The 19,311-nt window shown below is 32.9% G+C and overlaps 2 protein-coding genes across 8 annotated transcripts; one reads left to right on the forward strand and one right to left on the reverse strand.

Moving 5' to 3' along the window:
* Positions 1-8,664: 8,664 nt before the first annotated feature.
* On the forward strand, positions 8,665-10,666 carry LOC105115117 (transcription factor MYB44-like). Its single transcript, XM_011011908.1, has one exon. The coding sequence runs from the start codon at positions 9,253-9,255 to the stop codon at positions 10,258-10,260; it is 1,008 nt and encodes a 335-aa protein (XP_011010210.1). The 5' UTR covers positions 8,665-9,252; the 3' UTR covers positions 10,261-10,666.
* Positions 10,667-11,436: 770 nt separating this feature from the next.
* Positions 11,437-18,704, reverse strand: LOC105115118 (probable cadmium/zinc-transporting ATPase HMA1, chloroplastic). 7 transcript variants are annotated; one of them, XM_011011913.1, is made up of 7 exons: positions 18,188-18,704; positions 17,853-17,886; positions 16,716-17,414; positions 13,804-13,915; positions 12,501-12,695; positions 12,325-12,411; positions 11,437-11,769 (listed from the first exon to the last, which is right to left on the reverse strand). In XM_011011913.1, exons 4-7 carry the CDS (start codon positions 13,879-13,881, stop codon positions 11,716-11,718), a joined length of 414 nt encoding a protein of 137 aa, XP_011010215.1. In that variant the 5' UTR covers positions 13,882-13,915; positions 16,716-17,414; positions 17,853-17,886; positions 18,188-18,704; the 3' UTR covers positions 11,437-11,715. The 7 variants fall into 7 exon arrangements, with proteins under 7 accessions (XP_011010215.1, XP_011010213.1, XP_011010216.1 ...); XM_011011911.1 differs by having other exon boundaries at positions 16,716-17,560; positions 17,851-17,886; XM_011011914.1 differs by having other exon boundaries at positions 16,716-17,560; positions 17,851-17,886; positions 18,167-18,704.
* Positions 18,705-19,311: the final 607 nt, after the last annotated feature.

The raw sequence follows: 19,311 nt of genomic DNA on the forward strand, positions 1-19,311 counted from the left end.
AACTTATGTTAACAACAAGTCAAGTTTCTTTCATTGTATAGGTGTCAGTTATACCATACAGTATGGGCTATGAGAGTGTCAAGTATTTGTTGTACCAAGTGTTATACAACATAAATCAAGATTAGTCATTTAACAAGTAAAGTATTAAAGAGTGAACAAGATAACAAATATAAATCATGTTAGTATCAAACATTAAAGTCCATATTGAGTTTACACTATACTTATTCTTACACCATTAGTGTAACCTTTTCACCTTGACATAATTAACTTAGCTAGACATAATGAAAGAAAGAAAAATAGATAAACAAAATAAGAACATAAATAAGATAAAAGTTAACTAAGTAAAGGAAAGGAAATGAAAGGCATAAACTTGATACTAATGAAAACAAAACTTGAGCATTACAAAAAAATATAAAGAAAAAGAGCAACAACATGATCTTGATTTAAAAAACAAGATGCCTAAATACATAGCAAATGCCTCCTTTTATAGGCAAAAATTTAAAACTATTGATTTATTGATTAATTACTGAGTGGGTGGCCACATCTTGACTTAGTGACAATCTTTATCTTCTTGTCTGCCAAAAAATCATTGCTAATATTAGAATTTGAATAGATTATCCTCATGAAAGTTCTAGGAAATTATCTCAACTTTCCAATAAGAAACAAATAAGGTCATTTTGGACTTTTAAAACTCGAAATATGGGTTGAACACTAAATAGTATATAGGCTCTAGGACAGATTCAGACTTTTCCATTGTTACTACAATTTGAACTTCAAAATGACCTTTTTGAATCTTGGACTCCATGAAAGTTTTAGGCATATGTCTCAGCTTTCTATCTATGTAAAGCAGACCTAAATCCAAGTTTTATAACTCTAGTTATGATTCAATGATTGAACAGTATTCCAGTTTAGACTGAATTAACATCTCTTTTCTAAGCTTGGCACTCTCTTTATCTTCTAAATTTCAGAAGTTAAACTTATCAATCAATCCTTTCATTTATGTGATAGGCTTGCACTTTAGATGAACATTTACCATAAATTAAAGGTATTTTATATTTATTATATATGTTATTACAAAACATACTCTAGTTACAGAGTTATTGATACTTCAAGTGCAAAATAATGATATAAAACCTTGATAAAAATGTATTTTTAAGTACTAATCAGTTGGGCTATGAAAGAGCCAAGTATTTGTTGTAATAAGGGTTATACAACATAAATCTAAATTAACCGTTTAACAAGCAAAGTATTACTAGTGAACAAAATAAAAAATACAAAACATGTTACTATCAAACATTAAAATCCATATTGAATTTATACTATATTTATTCTTAAATCATTAGTATAACCTTTTCACCTTAACATAATAAAGCTAACTAAATATAATGAAAGAAAGAAACATAAATAAATAAGATAAGAATATAAATAAGATATAAGTTAACTAAGTAAAAAAATAAAATTAAAACATAGACAAGAGATTAATATAAGTAAAACTTATATATTACAAAAATATAAACAAAGAGAGTATGAATATAATCTTGATCTGAAAACCAAGATGCCTAAATGTATGAAAAATACCTCCTTTTATAGGTCAAAATTTAGAATTATTGATTTGATGACTAATCATTGAATGGGTGGCCACATTTTGACTTGGTAACAATCTTTATCTTCTTGTTCGTAGAAAACATCATTGCTCACATCAGAATTTGAACAGATAGTCTCATGAAAGTTCTAAAAAATTGTCTTAACTTTCCAAAAAAACAAGAATGAAGTCATTTAGACTTGTAGAACTCGAGATATGGGCTGAAAACTAAACAGTATCTGGGCTGCAAGACAGATTCAGACTTTTTTTTTGTGCTAAAATTTGGACTTCCAAATAGTAGAATTGATCTTGGACTCTTATGAATATTTTAGGCCTATGTCTTAGCTTTCTAGCCATATAAACAAAATTGAAATCCAAGATTTACAACTCCAAACATGACCTCATGACTGAATAATGTTCTAGTTTGAATTGAATTAACATCTCTTTTCTAAGCTTAGCCTTTTTTTTTCCTTTCACTTTCAATAATTAATCACATCAATCAATCCTTTGAATTGTGAGATATGTTTGCATTTAAAATGAGCATTTACCATAAATTAAGGTTATATTATATTATCAAACTTACTATTACAAAACATGATCTAATTAAGAAGTTATTGACACTTCAAGTGTAAAATGATGATATAAAATCTTGATAAAAATATACTTTTAAGTACTAATGAATAACCTGAATTTTTTCTTTTCACCACCCCATCCCATACCAGTTTTAGAAATATGCTTTGTCCATATTCTTCAATTCTTTTTGCATCCATCCCATTTGTTTTTTAATTATGTTTTAGTGAATGCATGATCAATTTGTTCTTTAAATGGTGTTATAAGAAATTTCCAACCCATTTTATCAAAAAAAAAGTATTAGGTCTTATTTTCATGTCAATGGCCTTAATTCATACGTCACAAAGTGTATGCAACATTTTCTTTATCCGAGCAATTTTATCCATAGATTCAGGATCTTCTATTATATCTTTTAAAACATTCAGTGAAGAAAACAACTAGTGATATCATGTTTATATGCAAAATTCAACATTAACACCTTAAATACTTATTATAAATATTAATAAAAATTAAATAATATAAAATATATGTTATGCAACACTTTAGTTTATTGAATAATTGACAAATCAGACAAAGATACTCTATAAAGCATGTTAAAAAAATTATTTCATTCAACACACAACCTAATTGGTAATTTCATTTTTAATTCAAAAGGCTTTACAAAATCAACATGTAATTATAATAATCAGACGCTAATATCACCTTGATTATGCAATGTTCTAGCAAAAGATCATGAGAAAAAAAGGAATTTCAATTCAACTTAGGTCATGCATTTATTACAATTGTATTCAATACTAGAAATGTGTTATAAAAAAACAACTTCTTCCAATACAAATAACAAATCACCTATAGAACTTATACAAGCAACAGTAAAACTAGCTAAACTCTCACGTAAATTAGTTATTAAAAAACATAACACTAATTAAAAATTGACATTAAATTATTATTGCCATTATTTTCTTAGTAAAATGGAAGGATAATTTCAAAATAGATTTTATTACAAACTGAAGACAACATCAATTTCAAGAACATGATCAAAGTTGTTATTGTTATTATAATTTTTCAATCTTAACTTGGCATTATACTTTGAGGGTCTGTGCATGATTTTAATAGCCAAATTTAGTATGCATAATTCTACTAGGCAACTTCAAAACCTATACCATACAACTTATAATAAATATATGCTTATATATTGCTCACTCCAGTTATGGTTAATTGAAATGGATACTAGAAATAATTGAAAGAAACATTGTCATTCATGATTTAGATACCTTAAATTGTCTACCTAATAATTAAAATAATGGTTGAAATATCAATATTGAAATTAATCAACAAAATACAGTCATTAAGAAATTATGAACAAAATCAAAAGGAAGAGATTAACAAGAATGGAAAGAAAATGAGGAAAACTAATAGACTTGAAACAACAGTAAAGACCAAATTTTATTGCATGTGTGCGGTGTCGTGATGAAAACATTCACCCTTAAAATCCTGTATTAATCTGTCAAATGTGGAGAGACAAAGAATTCTTGTCTTTTATTAGTGGAAAAATAAAATGGGAGTTGCCACCTAGTATTTTGGTCACTAAGAACCCTAACTAGTCTTAGAGATCGGGTACAGAGACTGGTTGTGTAAAGGAAAGGTATTAGCACCTCAAATATGTCCTACCTAAGGTAAGCTACATTGTTTTATTATTGGTAAAATTTAAGGTCTTGTCGTGTTTTCTAGTTGTTAGTCCATATGTGGTTTAAGAAAAATCCTCCTCGGTAAGGAGATCCTTATCTATTCAGGTAATTCTGACGTCAACAAAAAAATTTAATATCTGGAATATATCTTACGTATAAGGTCGTAACCCCGGATATTAAAAGAAAACAATATGTTTTTTTGAAATTTTTGAAATATTGGTCTAATTCTCGTGACTTTAATAAATTGGTTATTAAAGCCATAATATATGTTGATACATATTTTTAATTTTTTGATGAAAACTAGGTATTTTAATATCGGATTCGTCTCTTTACAGTATAAAAATACAAACCAATATTGATTAAAATGCAGTAAAAAAAATTCAAAAAATCACATAATTTAAAAGGATTTTTTTAAAAAAAAATTAATTTTGAAGAAAATTTTATTTTATTATTTTTTAATTTTTTCAAGTGAGGCCGAGCCTAGCCCATGTGGCTAGGCTGAACCCAGCAGACTTGATCAGGTCACTAGCCCAAACCAGTGACCCGACTAGGCAAGAAATCACGCATGCAATCTCTTTTTTACTGTTCAAGTGAATTATAATTCACTTCAACAGTAAACAATAACAATGAATAAAAAACTATATGCTATAATCAAAATGCAAAGTGAGAGAAGCTTACCTGGTAACTGAGACCAACGGAAATGATGATGAATACATGGTGTGCTATTTCTTTTGTATTTTCTTGTTTTCAATTGTGTTCTTCTCCCCTATCCTCTTTCTTTTTTTTCTCTATTCTGCTCTCCTCTCTCTGTCATCCCCTCATTGTCTTGTTGTTTTTTCTCTCTTTTCCTCCTTCCGTTGTGTAGTGCTGGTGCAATTGTGATAGAGAATGGCAGTGGTTGTTGGGCGAAGAAGATGATGAGTTGACAATGGCGTTAGCAATGCTGGCGCGGCTCTCTCCCCTCCTTTTTTTCTCCTTTATCGTTCCCCTCTAGTTCTCCCTCTCCTTTCTCCCTTTGTTCTTTTTTTTTCTTCTGTCATTCTCTCTCCCCCTTCTTTACTTGGTCCCTCCTCTGGCTTTTATAGCTAGAGGATGCATACGTTATGGTAGGTATATTTTAACGGCCAACATGCATTATGGTGGTGAGGAAATCAGCCACAAGACATGCCCTTGATTGCAGCTCCACTGATCCTCTTTTTACTATAGAAAACATTGCTTAAAGACAGTGAGCAATGTGCAATAATTCTTAATGCAATGGCGTTGTTCCAATTTCAAAATGATATTTACTATTTTATAATCAAGCCCCCTGAAAAGTTATAATTAGATCCTTTGATTTTAGCGGCTTTTCCGTTTTGGTCCTTGATTTCAGATTGTTTTAATTAAGTCCCTAATTAGCCATTAAACTTTAATAACTATGCAATTAAGCCCTTGGTCTGGCCAAATCAATTCTTTAAAATTATAATTAGACTCCAGAACTTTAATTTCATCCAATAAAAGCCTAAATTAACTTAAAAATATATTTTTCTTGCAATCAAACCATCCATAAATTCAATTAAATCTTAGATAAAATTTAATTAAGTCCATAAACATATAATTTTAGACTTTTTTTCTCAACTTGAATTTTCTTTGTCAACAAGGCTCTTATAATGTCGAATTTCAATTCTTGTCTTTCTAAACCTCTTTAACCAATTTTTAGCCATTTTATGGGAGTTCTAGCATCCTTTTCTCACTTCTATTTTTTTTTTATTCCTTCTGAATATATTTTTTTGATATGTATTTTTTTGTATATTTTTTTTAATTTTTTTATGGGGAATCCAAAAATAGGTAACAACAAACTTAATGCTTTTTAGTATAATAGTTAAAGAGTCAAGAAAGAACATTGTCCAAAACAACTTTATCAATTTGAAAGATGAAAGAGTAGCAAGTTGTTGAGACCTCATCTAACAAAACCCTTGCAATTCATAAAAAGTATTTGGCAGAAGTGACAACAAAATAGTACTAACTATTGCTAAAAAGAAAATGAAAGAATCCTTCAAAAATCAATATTATGAGAAAAACATTAGACTGTGTCTAAGAACCCATTGTTTACCAAAATTCAAAGCATGAGGTTTTGCATTTAAAACTTTAAAAAGTGCAAATTAATGGGGCACGGAGATTTACATTGTTATTGCTTAGCGGATTAGAGATAAAGATAGAGATAGGAGATGAAGATAGAGCTTTAGTTTTTGTATTGAATTAATGTAGAAGAGTTATGACAAGCCAAAGACTCATAGAAGGGCTAGGAAAGGCTAGCAGCAAAGTGATACAATAGAGACCGAAGTTCAAAAAGGATAGGAGCATTAGGCTTTTTTTATTCTAGACAAATGCATAATGTTTTTGCAACTTTCACTATTTTGATTCATTCTTAATTAGGTTACCTAGTTATAGCTACCATTGCTTTCTACAAATCAAACCCAATAAAGAAGATGATTATTTACTCCTTTATTTGGAAAAAAAAATAAAAACCTCATCACTTATACAACACCCTAATTCAATCATTACAAAATAAAATATTTCACTTTCTTCCAGCTATATAAAAAAGAATATAAAAAAGCAGCAGTTAAATCCACTTATTAAGCAAAAAAAAAAAAACAAACGTGTTTTAGAGGAGAAAAAACTCATATTAATAAACTAATCAAACATACAAAACTCCATCAAACATGAGTTCATCCAAAAGAGAAAAAAAATCTAAAGACAAAAGTACTTACCTTCAAAAACAAGTTTGAATATGAATTATTAAACACAATGGTAAACAATATATTTTGGTTGCATACAAGTGCAATAGTTTATTTAAGAAAGACATACATGACCAAAAAAACATAAAATTAACAGCACTGACAATTAATCACAATAAAATAAATTAATCAAGCATCACACAAATTAAAATTTGTAGTTAATTAAAACAAATTTTTGAATGGAAATTAATCTAATGAAGAAACTTAAAGTCTCTATTTGATACCATAATAGGTTTCCCAACACCTTTACTTGTTGTTGTTTTAGTTTCTCAACATAGATTTGCCATTTATTTATGCAAATAAGTAAATAAATAAAAGCATTATCAGAAACATCATGAGCAAATCCAAGTTAAATTCGATTTGATTTGAAGAAGAATGAAGAAAGGGGTATAGGGATATCATATTTGAATTTGAAAAAATAAAAAAGAAAAAATCATTGCATTACTTATTTTTTGATGAATGAGCTTACAATATCACTAGAAAATACATTTTGTAGAATGAATCTGGAAATGTAATCTCAAAGAAATAGGAGGAGGCAAGCGAGAAAGAATATCAAAAGGAGAGAAGAAAAGAAAAGGGAATAACAAGGCTGAAAAAATCAGGGAATGAGATCATAGATCTCAATAATGGTTAGCAATGGTGCAGGATTTTCAAATCTAGTGAAAGTTAATTTGGAATTTTTTTTTCCAACGGTTATTTCTCCAGAATTTTTATGCCTTTCTTTGTTTATTGGTGGAGCTCGAGAGAGAGATCTTGAAGTATGTATGAGTTGCTTTTGAAAAACTAAGGGACCTATAATAATAAAAGGTGTGGTTCATACCTAATCAAAAACTAAATTTCTATGTTTTAACTCTATTTCATCCAAAACCACATTATCAAACATCTTATAATCGTGTTAATTGTTGTGGCTATAATTTTTATTTTGGTTATTATTGTTGTTGCATTTATTGTTTTTTATATGTCTGGATTCAACTAAATTATGATAAATTAGTCTCACTCTTAATTTACTTGTATTATTATTTTTTATTAGCTAAATAATTACAATTCTGAAATATAAATTATCAAAGAAATTGGTAAAAGAATCTTGTGAAATGAATGAACAGAGAATCTAGCAACCTTGGCGATGGTAAAACAAAAATTAGAAAAACAAATATTAAAAATAAAATAAAAATATATTAATAGCAATAAGTAAAAAAAAAAAGAGTCAAACGCTAGTAGAGCATTATGTGCAGGACTGTAGTAGAAAATGCTGTTTTTTAAAATATATTTTATGTAAGAATGAATTAAATAATATTTTTTTATATTAACACATTCAAACAATAAAAAAATATTAATACAGCTCTAAAATGTTTTACTAAGAATTTTAAGGCCAGTTGCACTATAATTCCAAAGAATGCCTGATCAATCAATACATAATCATTAAACAACCGTAATTAGTTAATTAATCACACCTATTCTCAATCTTTCATACTATACTAGTTCTAGTACTAATTAATTTGGTTGAAGAACAAAGGGAATTTGTTAATGAAGGGAAAGTTCCTGGACAAGGGAGCATGTGCATTTTAAGGCAATTTCTGGAAAACCGGTTCCGTACAGGTTAGTAGTGGTAGCCTAGAACGGATAGGGACCGGCAAGTGTCGGTGGCAGGTTTCCAGGCTGGCAAGGAAATGTAGCAGTGCTGATCCACACTGTGATTCGGCGACCACTTTTGTCGTTCCCGCCAAGTCAGCAATTTCCGTGAAGCCTTCCTTTTTAAGAAGAACATTGTAAGAAACCCCGCGCAAAACTGGTATACAGGCTGGCAGTCCTCGGTCAACGAGAGAGAGAGAGAGAGAGAGAGAGAGAGAGAGTCATAAAACCTTGCCCAACCAACCGTTGCCATCTTTATCTTAAGATATATTTGATTTTTGTTTTGTTTCCAAAATTTTCTTCCTGGACAGTTAAAAGAGTATATTTGTTTTTTTTTTGGACAGTTAAAAGAGTATATTTGTTTTTATATATTTTTTAAAAAATTAATATTTTAAATTATTTTCATGTGTTCATATAAAAAATAAATTTAATCCTCTTCGAAATGGTTGCACCCTTATCCAAAACTCGAAGGCAAAACAAGGCCGCACTAGGTACATAAAACATTCAAAAATCAAAGATCGAAATCGGACGCTCCAAAAGAGATGATTATTAACCGCTCCAAATCACTCTCAGCCACAGCTTTCCTGTCTTAAAGAGAGTGGGGCGGACGCTCCTCAACAAGACACCTCATCTCTAAAGTAAATTAAGAGAGCGAGTTATGCAAATCAGTGCTGCTAAATACGTGACGCGTGTCCCTTCGCCAGCTGTGTCCCGAAAACCGAACCGCCTGCCTTGAGCCTTCAGTTCGATGCCCATAACTACTACCTCGAACCGCCTCTCCCGGTCACCCGACTCACTCCCTTTTATATATGATCTTCCATAAATCGCCCTTCACTACCCTCCCCCTGTTTACGACCTTCTCTGGTCTCATCCCCTTCCTGTTGACAGTGAAGAGAGAAGGAACAAGAACAAAGAAAAACAAAATACAGTCATCTTATATCTGACTGGCTATAAATTATATATATATATATATATATATATATATTTTAATAGAGACTGAGATTGAGAAGATATGGCTACTACGAGAAAGGAAATGGATAGGATCAAGGGGCCATGGAGTCCAGAAGAAGATGAGGCGCTACAAAAACTAGTTCAAAGACATGGTCCGAGGAACTGGTCGCTAATAAGCAAGTCAATCCCTGGTCGATCAGGTAAATCATGCAGGCTCCGTTGGTGCAACCAGCTCTCACCTCAGGTCGAGCACCGTGCCTTCACTCCTGAAGAAGACGACAAGATCATCCGAGCCCACGCTCGTTTTGGCAACAAGTGGGCTACAATTGCCCGTCTCCTCAACGGACGCACCGACAACGCCATTAAAAACCACTGGAACTCCACTCTCAAACGCAAGTGCTCTTCTATGGCAGATGACGGTAATTTCTCCAATCTCGACGGGTATGATGGTAATTTGGATGTTGATGGTAATCAGCCCTCCAAGAGATCGGTCAGTGCAGGTGCTGGTGTGCCTCTCTCTACGGGGCTCTACATGAGCCCGGGCAGCCCCTCTGGATCAGACGTCAGCGACTCGAGCCCCCCCGGTTTATCTTCTTCTTATAATCATAATATATACCGTCCCGTTGCCCGAACCGGAGGGGTTTTGCCTCCGGTTGAAACGGCATCATCATCGGACAACAACGACGACGACCCCCCTACCTTACTGAGTTTATCTCTACCCGGGGCTGATCCAGCAACCAAGTTGCCCAACCGAGTCGTCGAGCCAGCTCAGGAGCGAGTCTTCGAGCCAGCTCAGCAGCCAAAACCCAATACAGTGACCCCCTTTTGGGTGGCAGCGGACCCAGCTCAGGTGACCGCCCCGGGAATGGCTGGTCAGACTGGACGGCCCGGATGCGGTTTTGTTGGGTTGAGCAGGGAGCTAATGATGGTGATGCAAGAGATGATAAGGAGGGAAGTGAGGAATTATATGATGGAACAGAGTGGTGGGGGCATGTGTTATCAGGGTATGAGTGGAGAGGGGTTTAGGAATGTTGTAGTGAATAGGGTTGGGGTTGGTAGGATTGAGTAATGAAAATTATGAGCTAAAAATAAAGGTGAGAAATGTGGGCAGAGTAGAGTGTAGGGAGGGGGAGAGAGAGAGAACTGGGCTTTGGTTCTTTCGCTTTTTGTTAGGGAATAATTTTGGGATTGTACAGAGTGTGCGTGTGAGAGAGAGAGAGAGAGAGAGGTATGGGTAAAAGGTGAAAAATGGTGTTGAGAGAATGCCGAGAGAGCGAGAGAGAGGAAACGGTAAAAATGGAGACATTTGTGTAAACTGGATGTTGTTTTGATGAGGGAACTGGAAAACTTGCGACAAGAAAATGGAAAAGAACACAGAAAAGAAAGGTCGTTTTAAGACTTAATCTAAGTGTCTTATGTCTCAACTCTCAACTGGTTTTTATTTTTTATTTTATTATGAATTGTGTGGATGTCTATTTTATATTTTTCTCTCATTTCAAGACTTTGGCACCATTTTATTTCCTAGAAAAGAGTTTATGTTTTATGTTTGAGTTGAAAATAGTTTTTTTAGTATTATATAATATCATGAAAAATAAACTAAAATAATTTATTAATTATTTTTTATTTAAATTTATTGAAATAAATAAATAATATTCAAAATAAAATATATACCAATTACAAAGATTATTAGATGTTTTTAGATTTTTCAAAAATATCTTAGAAAAACATTTTCTTACCAACTAAGCTAGATTTTTTAAAAATATCTCAGAAAACATTTTCTTACCAACTAAGCTGCTAAAAATGATAAATAAATATAGAAAAATAATTTCCGAAACATTACTTTAGTGGAAATGAAGTTATAAGAAACGAGCACTTAAAACAGGGAGAGTGCCTCTGTCGGAAATCTTTACGCATGGAATGAAGATTTGTAGTGAAACCAGCCATATGCAAAATATAATGCCCATGAAAATTGCTCGAAAAGGAAGAGGTTTAACATGTTGATTTCGAAGATTGAATATTTAGGCACGTCAAAGGAGGTGGTTGGGAAGTTGACAAGACAAAACTGTCAAACACCCTCCTCCATTTTTTATTGCAGTGCAGTAATGGCGGGTAGCAGCTAGCCAACGCTTGCATGCTTCCTCACCTTTCCTTTTTTCCTTGGATTTATCTCTTCAAACTTGAGAGCATGGTCCATCTGTGATAGCAACTCTCACCCACCAAAAATAAATACGTAAAAACACAAAAAAAAAAAGAAAAAAAAAAGAGGAAGCTCGAGAAACCCCCGTGTGAGTCACAAAGGTGCAAGAATGGTCCATCTGTGATAGCAACTCTCACCCACCAAAAATAAATACGTAAAAACACAAAAAAAGAGAGAAAGAGGAAGCTCGAAAAACCCCGTGTGAGTCACAAAGGTGCTGCCTCCATGGTGCTTGAGCTTGTGTCATCTGTCATCATTAACATCACTCTGGATTTCACAACTTGCTGCAAATCTTCCCTCCAGGACCATTCGGGATCGCTCAGAGCATCAATCAGAGCACGTATACAATCGAGGCCCGTGAGAAGAGCTTAAGTGGAGAACCTGATAATTTAGCAATGAAAATCAGTAATAAACGACCTTTTCTGTTTCTTTTGATAAATAGTAATAAACTACGAGCTAGAAAGTGAAGCTATCTCAAAACTGCAAAAATGAACAGAAACTTGAGCAACTAATGGAGATAGCTTTAGCTGCATTGTCCTGTAAACTGACAACAAAAGGTACATACAAGTTGAGCTCTTGGTTAAGTGTTCTTCAGAATCAAACCACAAGTATTCTCAAGTATCAAACCGCACACGCCATTTACAAACTTACAAATGATTAACTTCATACTTCCCTTAAATTTAGGACGTCCCATCATGGGACCAAGAAGGATAAACTAACCTTTATCAGTTTATAACTAATTAATGAGCGAAGTTTCAATGAAAGAAACATCACATGATGGAAAACTGCTGTTTAAATTTTTTCTGTGGAATCTATTCCAGACATGTTCTCAAAGAACATTCCAATATCCTAGAATTAGAAGCTATCACGACAAAAACATTCGGGAAACAAATCAATAATGAAGTTCATTGAGCTGACCATCAAAGAGATTCATACCGTTGACCAGAGAGGAAGGAAATTCAAAATGGATGGAAGGAAGGCCAGAAATATAGATGTTAATGCAAGGGCTGCATTTTGCTCGAACTGCATGTAAATTTGCACAAGCAATGAGGATTCAAGAACTTTATGCCAAGAAAGTAACAAATGGAAAGGAGATAGAAATAGACACGTACCAGGGAAGTTCTTTGGGGAGACTTAATATAATACAGGATGGAACACCAGGTATGGCATCCCTTAGCAGTAAGGGCACATGCAACAGCTATGGCAGTTGCAGTGGCCCTTTGAGCAAGCACAATCCCTACAGTTGCAGCAGCGAGAGCTGGTGCATAATTAATACCTTCCGACCGTGACCATGACCAGACCCCCTCCTGTAATAAAATTCCAAAATTTGTTCAGAAAATCACTGTAAGTTGCATACACATGCAAAATTCCATTAGAACAACTTGAGAACCCATCAACTTCAGATCATTCCTTAAACAGAGATTGCTTAACCCTAGAACCTCCTTCCACTCAATTACATTTGCTCTGATATTTACAAAAGCCTTCACTAATAAGAAAAACCCCTAGAACACAAAGGATCTTTCACCTGTTGCTACCAAACAATGAAACATCTAATGGTGCAACAAGATAGATAAGGTAGGGTAAGGCAATGAGAAACAATTCAAACTGAGAAGCTGGGATGACACGACATGCATACAATGAAGACACCAGTGAGAAAAACCTAGACCATTGAATAAGTTGAAATAACTCTTTCTGGCTATCAAACCAAAACGAAATCAATGGGGGAAGCAATGAAAAGCAATAAATAAGAAGGCACGTTTTTCTTCCATTTATATTTTGTTGGCAGGAAGCTAAAGCATCTAGAATGTGGCCTCCTTTAAGCAACATCCCCTTTAGACAAAGATCAGCACAGTTAAACCAGGATTGCCACAAACATGAAAGTTTAAATCATATGAAAACTGATCTCCAGTTTAGCTAAATTTAAGTTTTTGCTTCCACCATGGATGTTTTCAGTCCTACCAGCTTTAAAATATTCCTTCTTCAACAAATTCCAAAAGGAAATATTCATACATACTTTAATTACATCACATATCAACCATGAACAAACTAGTTTCATATTTAGATGAGAGATTGAAAATACAGGTACAAAGCATGAAAAAGAATCTCATGTGCTTTATTCCAGAGCGCAGCGTGCAATACTGCAGTAATCAGAGGCATAGTTAACAATGAATAAAACATTAGCTTATAAACAGGGCACTCTGATTCATTCACATACATAAGAAATGACAATGGTTACAGAGATCCACTAAAGGAATCATGAGGACAATTCTGACAAGCACCCATATTGCAACATAGCATCTCCGCATTACTTAGACATTAACACTAAAACCACTGCATCCAAAGACAAAAAAACAAAATGTCTATATGGTTATGGCTGCACTTCATTTGTGATTATGGTTAGTAATTCTCATGTACCTTTCTTGCACAGGAATTAACAGCAGTGGCATATGCCAATGGAGCTACAGCCAAGGTACAAGTTGATGCTGCCACCATCAGGTCTTGTGCTCTGTAGACGATACCCTGCAAACTACATTATCAACCCGAGCATCAACAAGATAGAATGGATGTGTCAGTAAATATCATGTCAGTTCAATGGTCATAGAGCGATGTTAAAACAGTATCATGTCAGTTCAATGGTCATAGAGCGTTGTTAAAACAGGCGGCATATTAGAAGATTAATCGGACAAATAACCATGAGCGGCTAAGATATTATAAATTTCTTGACAGAAAGAGAGAATTATCATTAAAGCATCAAACTACCAAAACCATTACTGGAAAAAGAAAAAGGGAAAATTACTTTTAGCATTATACAGTTTGGTCCAAATTGCGATTTCCCGCTATAATTTGAAAAATTATATTTTACATCTTCAGTAAACACAAATTTTTAAATTGGATGAAATGACCAAACTACCCTTTTACATATATATATATATATATACATATATATATATATATATATATATATATATATATATATATATCAGAAATTCGACCAAACAACAGATTTGATCTTCTCCCTCTTTTACAAATTTCTTTCCTGAACCTAAATTACCAAATCAAACACAAAATAAACCCTGATTTCATCAATTAAGGAAACCAGGACTTTCTTTAGATTTTCTCCATCAGATTTCTTCGGGTTTTTCGTGCTTCTGTCTTCATGATGGCAAATGGGTGTCCAATACACTGCAAGATGATTCAATCACAACCCAAACAATGGAATACAAGCTCTCTGCTACGTCAATGAACATAATCCACACTGGAAGAAGAAAGCCTAAAATCTCAGCAAGCGTTTCAACCAATTGCTGCATTTAGCTCACACAATAACCATCGCTTTCCAAGCAACCGCATTTGGCTCAAGCATTTCATCAAACACCTTCCTCACAAACTCAATAACCTGATGTTGCAATAGGACCAGGATGTATTGTTGAGTCTAGAGTTAGACTCTCTTGTTGCTCTGTGAGGTTTGGAGTTTGCATCGGAAGCATGCTTGCATATCTAGCAATATCATCGGATGGCACTCCACTGTTGGGCAATGGAGGTGGTTTTACCCCACAAAGAGATCAAATCAAGCAATTTGAAGCCAAAGATAGTTATGTGAGGGTTTGTGTTTGAGATTTATAGACTATGTTTAGACCCTTTCGGGGCAATTTGACCGAGTCTATTGTTAGGAGTAGTAACACTCAGTTCAATAGTCTAGACAATGTTTACAACTAGCTAACATGTGCTCAAGTAAATTCAGATGCTCAGAGAAAGAGTTTTGTTGTCCTAGGCACTAGTGATTCATTGGGACAATTTGGTTAATGATGATTTGAAACGTCAAGATAGGTTTGAAAGGTGGATGATCTAAATCATATACGACTCTCCCTGTTCAGTAGATGATGTTGTGCTTGAATCTTCAATTTCATCTGGTCATCATTCACTTGCTTCTCCAGGAATCGATCAATAGAGGAAGAAGATAGGTGAATGACTGCTATGGTTATGGTCAGGGTTTTTTCTTTTTTTTAATTCACCGGAAAATTTGCAATATTTAATATAAAGGCTATTTAATCATTAAATGAAAAATAATGACAATCCTGTCAATAATTAAATATTTTTTGTTGATTTTTTTTAGAGGATATTAGGTGTTAGCATGCAAAGATGTAAAATATAGTTTTTCAAACCATAACAGGTAATCACAATCTACAGGGTAATTTTCCAAAAAAAATAAAAACCCAGCAATATCATAAAGGCATTGAACTTAGACCATTTGGTTAATTCTAAAGAAAAATAAGTCTATATTAACAAATATGTTGCAAATATTTTAGTTTTTGCCATTTGTTGGATCACACCGTTGACCCAATATGTTTTGTTAAATCCACACTACTCTGATTGATATAGCTTTTAGGTAAAGCAGAACCATATCTTTCCAAGATTTTCAAGTTCACTGTGGAGCAGATTTGAAATTTTAAGCAAGTAAATGACTAAGAGACTTTCTGTCCTGAGAGAAAACAAGAGTACCCAACTGCAGATTCTTACACCAGCAAAGTGCTAGATGAGAGGAAGGACTTTCAATCACCCCTGGCCCAAGACACTACCCACCCCCTTGTTGATTGTTTCTATATAAGATGTCCCCTCGATTATTTATTTCTTTTGTTCCCAAGAGGCACAAATACAGCAAGAAGCCAACCATTTCCATTGATGAAAAGAAGATACAACATGCTGGAATAACAACTATGCTTTTGCAGAAACTCTGTAAATTTGGATACATCCATGTGCATAGAGATTTAAGTTAAAATATGGCTATGTTAACACAACATAAAGAGCGCGCTAGCGCACATAATCACACTTATTAGTCTAATTATATTTCCTTGTACAAATATATATTAAGTTTTCAGTAAGACAACAAGAAAATTTAGATCAAATAAAGGTATTAAAATATATATGAAAAAAAAATTCTTAAAAAAACAAATAAGGAAAGATGGAAATGATATGCTTTTCTACAATAGGATTCCTTTTCTAGGCAAAAATGATAAATGTATCTAGGATCCCCTTAATGAGATGTCCGAGCTTCACCACTGCATATATCTAAACCAGTGTACATCATCAATGAGACTTGTTAACATAGAAGAAAAGCCCTATCCAAATCACAAGGGGCGTGCCAAAGCATGCATGATGTCCAATTATCATTAGTAGAATCAATGCATTTGTTCAGTTATTATCTAAGAAAAAACAACAATTCCTCAAGCACAACATTGTTGATAACTCACTACAAGGAAGTTCAATAAAAACACACAAATGGTTTTCTAAGCATAGAATAAAAGTAAATAAATACTATTCCTCCAAGTTACCTGGTGTGATCATGAATGGCCACTCGAAAAGAAATGGTTCAAGTAGAGCGATGGCAACTGCCAAACCTACAACCAATTTGCTGTAATGCTCACCAAATTCATCCAGACACCTTTGAAGCATTCACTTACTTGATAAAACTTCCATAACAAGAATTACTTGATAAATCAAGATAAACAAAATGAATATAGCCATCTCATAACTAAAATGGAATGTCATATTAGCCAGAGTATTAGCTTGTTACAACTCATAATGCTAAATCTTCCACTGGATAGTTAGCTAGCTAACCATTAAAATGTGGTTATAGCCACTAACTGCCCCTGAACATTAAACTTGTTTTTTTTTGGATGACTACAAAGGCTTAAGCAAAGAAAGCTCTGGCCTACCTAGACAATGAATTTAGAAACAGAACATTCAGGTAAGGAGGAAACTTTCTGATGTTTGTTGACATTGATATTATAAATAACATAGAGACTCGTCCTAATACAGCCTAAACTCATGAACACTTGAATTAAACGGTATATGCAATCTTGAAATGCCATGAAGCCTTTAAAAGCTTTAAATCACATGTTGACATCCAATAACAGGCCATAATATGCTGTGCTTTCAGCCGAGATTTCATGACATTACCAATATCAAAACTAAATTAAAATATTGAGCAAAGAGAAAGTTAAATAACTTCAAAATGACACACCAGGCCAACTCCGACCAAAATGTAGGATCCCACTTCTATATCATGCACAGGTAAACTTTTATATACGACAAATGAGAAACATCCGGCAGCTTATCATCATTTACATCCAATACATCAACAGAATCCGGATAATTTCCTTCAACACTTTAATATTAAACAACTATCTCAACCTAATAGTTTAAATTATTAAGTAAAGTCTCATAATATAATTTATATTATTCTTTATCACACCCTCTCAAGTAAAAATTCTTTAAACTTGAAACTTCCATAAACTCACATTATACTGTGTTTAATTTTTATTAAATAAATAAATGAGATTCGAACTTATAATGGTTTAATCATCAAATTTCTAACATCATATCAAAAAATCATTTCAACTCAATAACTTAAACTATTAAATAAATTCCATAATATAACTTATATTATTCCCTGCCATTTAACGTCATCAATCACTGATCGATTGGTAAAGAACTCTTCAGCTGCAAATAAGCAAAAACATTTTATTCATTCATCACTCGGAAAGTAATCATCTTGAGAATCAGGACTGACTTAAAAATGATGACCAATATGAGCTAAATTGAACATTGCAAAAACTAATCCTCCTTCTAAAGTATTGCCCATAAAAATTGATGCAAAACAGGCAAGGGCCATTATTAAAATGTTAACTTTCCCGTCAGTAATATCAGTCAGTGCATCAAGCAATGCTGAGACCTGACTGGCAATCAATGAAAATGAAAAGGTAAGATAAAAATTACCGACTTTTGGGATGGAAATTGTTACCCAACAAGAGAGAAGGCGACGAGCATGAACGCATTTTGAGGGGCTTGACTGCAGATCATATAAGAGCAGGCAGCGGCAGTGATAAAGAGAGAGAGGCGGAACAACGGCAGAGCTGCAAGTTTTCTCTAAAAAAAAGTCGCCAAGTCCATCCATCCTATTGTTTTTGCAAATTTTAACAGGGCTCTTTGGGGTCCAGTCTGTTGCGAATTATGGCCTCCGTGATGGTGATTTTGATGACAGCTGTGGTGGTGGTTGGTGGCGCCGGTGATGGAAATCGGAGGACCTGGGAGGAAGAAAGAAGGGCAATTGGAAGAAAGGAAAGGTTTTTGTGGCAGCAATTTGGAGGTTAGGTGTGAATGACAAGTGAAGGAGAGGGGAAGTGAGTGACGGAGAGTGGTGGCTTCCATGGTCTTCGGTTGTTAACGATGTATGAACCATGATCAGCTCGTCATGAGAAGGTATGGTATAAATCAGTACAATGATCGATGGAGAATGAAAAATGACGAGCCCAGGGTGTCTTCCGTAACGGAAAACAATTTTTTTTTCTTTTAGTTTTTCTTTTTAATAAAAAAACCATCTTTGAAAATATTTTTTTAGTAAAGAAATAAAAATTACAATTATTTTTTATAAAAAATAAAAATCTTATATTAGTCGTTATATTTGTAAAAATTTAATTGTAGAGTATTTATTTTATTTTATTTAAATTAAATTAAAAATTATTATAAAAAAGTTATATTGTAATTTAGGGAAAAAATTATATTGGATTTATAATAAAATAAATAGATCGGAAAACAAATCTAAATATATATATATATATATATATATATACACATATACATATAATAATAATTTTAATATTTTAAATTGCTAAAGAAATAATTTTTTATATTTGTTCTTATTTTTTATAATATTTTTAATTATCTTCCCATTTTATTCTAAAAGTTAGGATCTTTTATAATTATATAGGTAATCAATCTTAACTACTCTAATTAATGTAAAATCTTAATAAAAAATTAATTATGAATATTTATAAATAATATTTTAGTGCAATAAAAATTTTATAATTTTATTAATTTTATAATTTTTTTACAAAATATTTTTACCTCTAAAATTTTATTTTTATT

The sequence above is a fragment of the Populus euphratica genome, unplaced genomic scaffold (genome assembly GCF_000495115.2).
Source record: "Populus euphratica unplaced genomic scaffold, PopEup_1.0 scaffold645.1, whole genome shotgun sequence".
In the NCBI taxonomy this organism is placed as follows: domain Eukaryota; kingdom Viridiplantae; phylum Streptophyta; class Magnoliopsida; order Malpighiales; family Salicaceae; genus Populus; species Populus euphratica.

What these genes read in the sequence shown, in the direction of transcription:
- LOC105115117 (XM_011011908.1), top strand. Translation starts at nt 9,253, where the DNA reads ATGGCTACTACGAGAAAGGAAATGGATAGGATCAAGGGGCCATGGAGT.
- LOC105115118 (XM_011011910.1), bottom strand. Translation starts at nt 18,246, where the DNA reads ATGATCTGCAGTCAAGCCCCTCAAAATGCGTTCATGCTCGTCGCCTTC. An exon ending in GTCGCCTTCTCTCTTGTTGG is followed by an intron (nt 13,916 to 18,187) that starts GTAACAATTTCC and finishes TTGATAATGTAG; the next exon opens with TTTGCAGGGTATCGTCTACA. An exon ending in TCCTTCCTCTCTGGTCAACG is followed by an intron (nt 11,770 to 12,324) that starts GTATGAATCTCT and finishes CTAAATTATCAG; the next exon opens with GTTCTCCACTTAAGCTCTTC.